The following is a 5,829-nucleotide window of genomic DNA, read 5'->3' as shown; positions in this document are numbered from 1 at the left end:
TAGCCACAAGATGGCGGGCAGGGTAGGGCAGTTGGGGGCGACCTGCCGGAGGGGAGAGCAGTTGGGGGCAACCAGGCTGGCAGGGGAGGGCAGTGGGAGCAATCGGGCCGGCAAAGGGGCAGTTAGGCATCAATCAGGATGGCAGGGGAGTGGTTAGGGGGGGATCAGGCTGGCAGGCAGGCAGGCAGGCAGGGGAGCAGTTGGGAGCCAGCAGTCCCAGATTATGAGAAGGATATCCCAGGTTGGAGAGGGTGCAGGCTGGGCTGAGGGAACCCCCTGCCCCCAGTGCATGAATTTCGTGCACTGGGCCTCTAGTTAAATAATATTTAACAAGGTAAGTTTGCCAAATCTATATTACCTGCTTCTAGAACCGTTTCAAAACTGTTACAATATGCTTTCAAATGTTTTCTCCAAGGTGAGAAACTAATGGCCAAAGAAGTCATCGAAATGCCAAAGCCTAATGAAAAGGTGTTAAAATGTAATAAAAGTGATTTAATATGTCAAGTTGTTTATGACACGTTGCTCCACACAGGAGCTAGTTCAAGTGTAATATGAACAATTTTTTAATCAGAATCAGAAACAGGAAAATACTAAAATAATGTGACTCCAACTTAAAGACACCAATTCAGACATACAAATGACAGGTTTGGACCCCAGGTGCATACAGATATTTTTACCCTGAAACTGGAATTCAAGTTCCACATTAGATACAAAAGAGAAGTTGCTGGCAGTTGTAATGGTCTGACACTGTAACCATAAATAAAAACTTTATACTCGTTCAAGCATTTAAAAACCTGAAGCTCAAATTTAAAGCCATTCATTTCTCAACAGTCTGCATGCTCTTTTGTTAAAATCGCCTTGAATTAAAATACCAACCTACTTCATAAAAGAGACACCTATTTTTATAATTCTCGTTTTATCAACAAGTCATGCTTCGCAGAGCACAGTGACACAAGAAATAGTCTATATTTTGTATCAAGCTTAACAGGAAAATTCAAATAAGAACCCTTTTTTTGTTCTTAAAATTAAAAATGGGTTAGATAAGTTTTCTATACAAACTATGAGAAATTTGGTGTAAAACACGTCTCTCCCAAAAGAACGAGTAAACCCCCGTCCGTTGCCTCCCAGTGCATTAACGACCCGCCTGCAGGAGCCTCTGTGTCCCAGATCCCATACGCACTGGGGAACGCGGGGGTGAGCATGATGCGATGGTGCCCACCGAGGAGCTCATGGCCAAGTGGAGGAAACACACAGAAACAAGGAACTGCACTGAAAAGAAAGGCAAGTCACCAGAGAGGACAAAGGGAGGCTTTGTAGAGGGCGTAGTGAGCTGAGTCCTGAAAATGACCAGCGATTTTCAAACAAAGGCATGAGAAATAAGTATATCCAGGCAAAGGGAACAGGCGTGCCGTCACAGAAACACGAAGCAGCACGGCGCGTGGAGGGATCCGAGCCAGAGCTGCCGGAGCAGACGGGGCGCGGCACCTGGCGGCCTGGCGGATGTCAGAGGTGAGCGGGGACAGGGAGGCGGGAGTCCGCTGCGGCTTCCGAGGCCGGGCCGAGAAGTGGGGGTGTTTGCTGGAAACTGACAGGGAACGAGCAGCAAAGGTTAGGACGGGGAGTGTCTGTCTGGAAAGATCTGTTTTAGAAAAAGAGTGTGGGTCCCTGTGAACGTGAGACGTGGAAGTAGGGAGACGAGGTGGAGGATTGTTGCAGGAGAGATGAAGACAGGACGGGTTTCTCGGTCAATAAGGCACAGTACGTAAGCTTTAGTGACCAGAACTGGGGAAGGGAGAGGGGTAAGGTATGACTCAGAGTTTCCTAGCTGAGGACTGCTAACCCACTAACTAGATGGGGTTGCAATGAACAATGAGCAGGGAGATGGGAAGCGAGGTAGGAGGGCACTCAAACTATGAAGCGCTACTCCATCACCAGCTATTACTCCACAGAACCACTTCCATCGAAGTCACTGCTCCTCACCGTCTGTCCAATAAACAATCTGTATCAGCCCAGATTTCTACATCCAAGGAGAGAAGCCACACCATGGGTTACCTCGTAGCACGCATCCAGCTCCAGGCACGTGTAAACGCTCTGCTGCATGGCCAGCATGTCCTGGAGCAGCGTCCTCCAGTGGGACTCACTGACGGGGGGCTGCCTGGGGGAACGGAGGAGAAAAAATAATGATGACAAGTCCTGAAATCTCTCCAACGGGCCAAGAGCGGAAAAAAACAAAACACATACACACATACACACAGAAAACTGGTGCCACCATTCTATATGCCACACAAGCTCCCAAATAATCAACAGAAACGCATCTCATCTGAATCTGCAGGAATAATGTTGGGAAAGCCGGGCAGCTCCACCTCATTGCTAGAGATGCTGCCAGGCGGGCTCCCTCATCAGCTGCCTAGACATGAAACTGGAAGTGTGAGACCAGGCAACAGCCCAGGGAAACCCCTGGGAGGGCCTGGGGCCAACCAAAGCCCAGTGCGAAAGAGGCTGCATCTAGCAGAGAAAGCACTGGGCCACGGGAGACGGGGTCTCCAATCCCATCTTCCTCACTCTGCAGCCCTCAGCCGGGGTCTGCTTCACTTCCACTACACATGTGGACCCAGAGGCCACCACCGGCCACACGTGGCATCAGTCCAGACCCTGGACCCACAGTACACCAGCAAGGACATCACCAGCAGGGGACATCAGCTGTTCCTCTCAGGGGGAGACCTCACTGCAGTCCACAGAGCAAGTGGTCACAGGATACTGCAGGGGTTGCCTCCCTCCCAGGTGCCAGCCAGATGCAAGAAGACAGAGCCTCACAGCGTAGTTGCAGGATCCAGCCTTTCTAGCTTAGGAAGGGCTCATGCCCCATAAGAGCCAGTATCTTTTGTAACAATTCCATAGGCAGAGTTTCCAGGTCCCCTCCAGGACACGCCGGTGACCACACCCAGGTGTCCTAGTTCATTTACAACCCCTCCCGGGCAGAGGCGAGATACCCAGCAGGAAGGTGCTACACCAGCAGCGAGGCCCACCCGAGCAGGGTGATCAGACACCATTTACGCTGGTAGCCAGGGTTACAGAGCTAGAGAGTTAACGGTTCAGACTCCCCTGCAGACGAGGAAAGGGCTTTGTTAACAATTTCACCCACAGTCACCTATCAGCTGCCTGGTCGTGAGCAAGTCATTTAATATCCCTGAATTTCAGTTGCCTCACTTAGAGCCCATCTCAGAGAGGGACAGGAATGGATGAGTGTAGCTTTGATGAAACATAGGCATTGAAGCAAGATGTCCCTAAGTCCTATAAAAACAATCACTTGTGTGGATTTAAATGTTTGTTTCTTAATTTCTCTGAGCTTCAGATTCTCTTTTTGTACACTGGGAGGATTAACTTAAACAAAAATGTGTGAAGACACTCCCCCCATTTTTCTGCTATAAAATTATGTTCAATAAATGTGAATGTGAATGAATGAATCTGAAAGTTACAAAAACATTTGTTTTTCTATAGTCACATGCACGGCTACTCGCATGGTCTCATGGGGGTAGAGTTGCTTTGAAATCCTCTTGCCTCTTTCGATTGTTCATCTTTGTGGAATATATATGAGCCTGGAATCATCATTTATCTTTACTTTCTAATCTTGCAATTCTACATGATCATGAATCTCAGTGTTTGAAAAGGGCAGGTTTTGTTTTGTGTTGCACTGTGTTTGTCAAATGTCAAGTGAATGTTTCTTTTTCACGCATCTTTTCTTTTTTATGCATTGAAAACAGGGCAAAAAAATGGTTTGTTTAAAATAGCATTGCCATGAGGGGGAGAGTATATATGTGGGATCATTCCTATGAGAATTCTAGTCTTCAGGAATTTTTCACCTAAAACTATTAATAAGTATATGCTTTATTTTGCTTATAGCATTTAATATTTATTACATAAAATAAAAAGTTACTTCCTTCCCACATTCAATAAAGCATAAAAGGAAACTTTCCCCCCAGCATACAAATACACAAAACTGATATACTGGCAAGTCTTCCAGGAAAATCCCTGCAATGTTCCCAACAGTGAGACCCTGGTAATGTGAACTCTGTAGGTGGGCCTCCAGGAATTAGAGGCGCTCTCAGATTTGGCTGCGGAGAAGTGGCAAAGGGTTTGATGAAGCAAGTGTCCACCTGGCACCTGAGGATGAAATGAGACTAGGTACCGTCTAGCTGAATTCAAGTTCTCACGGCCCAGCTGTTCTCCTGGAAGCCATCAAGGCTAGGACAGATGGCATTATTGTTTCCTCGCACATGGTTGTCCATAAGTACAGGTTCTAATTAAAATAGATTATAGGGCATTATTTACAATGGCCTTCTCAAAACATGTTCAGTAAATAAACACCAGGAGTAGAACTTGAAGGGGTTTGCAAATTAAGAGAGAGATCTCTGCATACAAACACTATGTGTTAGTTACAGCTTTGCAATAGAAGTGCATTTTCCTGGGAGAAAGAGTATTACACTCAAGGTGGTAAAACTTGATCTGTGACAAAGAAATCCACCACCTGTATAAGGTGAATGAGAGCAGTCTGTGGGTACAGAAGCACAGCTACTGTAGCATATGTGAAAGGATACATTTCAAGTTGACTACTTTGGTTTTTTGTTTGTTTGTTTTTGGTTTTTTCTTCTCTTTTTATTTTTTTTAAATTTATCTTTATTGTTGAAAGTATTACATATGCCCCCTCCTTTTCCCCCTTGATCCCCTCCTCACTCCTACCCCCTCCCCAGGCCTTCACTGCACTACTGTCTGTGTCCATGGGTCATGCATATATGCATATAAGTTCTTTGGTTAGTCTCTTCCCACGCTCCCACCCCCTTCCCTCTGAGAATCTTCAGTGTGTTGCATGCTTGGCCATCCTCCCACACATTCACAGGAAGCAGACCGCCAGGACAGAACTCACCTTCAGGACATCAGAAGTACTTGAGGGACTCAACGGAAAGACAGTAGATAATCTACCAGCAACAACAGAGCTCTCCTATTGACGAGTAGCTTCACACTTGGCATGATCAGAAACAGTGACCATTTGTTTATAGTTGTAAAGAAATCTTAAGACGTAAGATGCCAAACCCTTCTAAATTACTCACTTAGTAACTATTAAGAGAGGGCCACTGCTATGCAAGGTCCCATGTCAGATGTATGTGACTATGACACTTGCCCTGGAGAAGCGTATGGTCAGAGGGAATATATGACAACTATGTCAATCACTACAGTTCACTGTGGAAAGAGAGAGGTAGAAAGAGAGGCAGACACGAAAGCAGGGACGTGCTAGGCAGGAGAGTCCTTGGACAAGCCAACACTGGCGGCATTCCATAAGCAATTTTCACTGTCAATTGAGGCTCTGACTGCAGGAGTCACCTGGGAGGTATAGGTTTATTCTGCCATCTCATGGCTGGTACTGCTTGAGGGCAGGTATAATGGGTATTAATTCCCTTATAATCCCAGCATAAAAGGCCCAACTTATATGCTGCCGAAAAGAAGGGCACTTCAAACGCAAAAACACAAAATAACTAAAAGTGAAAGGCATACAATGCTAACGGGAGGACCTGTGAACCATGCCGTATATCACAAAATATAGCATGCTAACACCAATAAAAAAAAAAGGAAAATAAATAAAAAGCACACACATTGGAAAGAAAGACGTAGTCATCTCTGTTCATGGGTGATGTGGAAAACCCTGTAGAATCTCCAAAAAAAAACCTACTGGAGCTACTAAATGAGTCCAGCAAAACTGGAAGACACAAGGTCAACATATCAAAATTCAACTGCATTTCTACACATTAGGAATGAACAATACAAATATGAAATGAA

General features: G+C 45.8%; 1 protein-coding gene across 1 annotated transcript in view; it reads right to left on the bottom strand.

Annotated features, from left to right (window-relative positions):
* The window catches only part of NBAS (neuroblastoma amplified sequence), a 189,893-nt gene that overhangs the window by 86,929 nt on the left and 97,135 nt on the right, over nucleotides 1-5,829 (bottom strand). Inside the window, exon 30 of the mRNA XM_006767606.2 lies at nucleotides 2,053-2,155. Within this exon, the coding sequence (XP_006767669.1) occupies nucleotides 2,053-2,155 (103 nt within the window). The remainder of the gene's footprint in view (nucleotides 1-2,052; nucleotides 2,156-5,829) is intronic.

Source organism: Myotis davidii, unplaced genomic scaffold, assembly GCF_000327345.1.
Source record: "Myotis davidii unplaced genomic scaffold, ASM32734v1 scaffold238, whole genome shotgun sequence".
NCBI classification, from domain to species: Eukaryota; Metazoa; Chordata; class Mammalia; order Chiroptera; family Vespertilionidae; genus Myotis; species Myotis davidii.
This window is presented reverse-complemented; position numbering and strand designations above follow the sequence as displayed.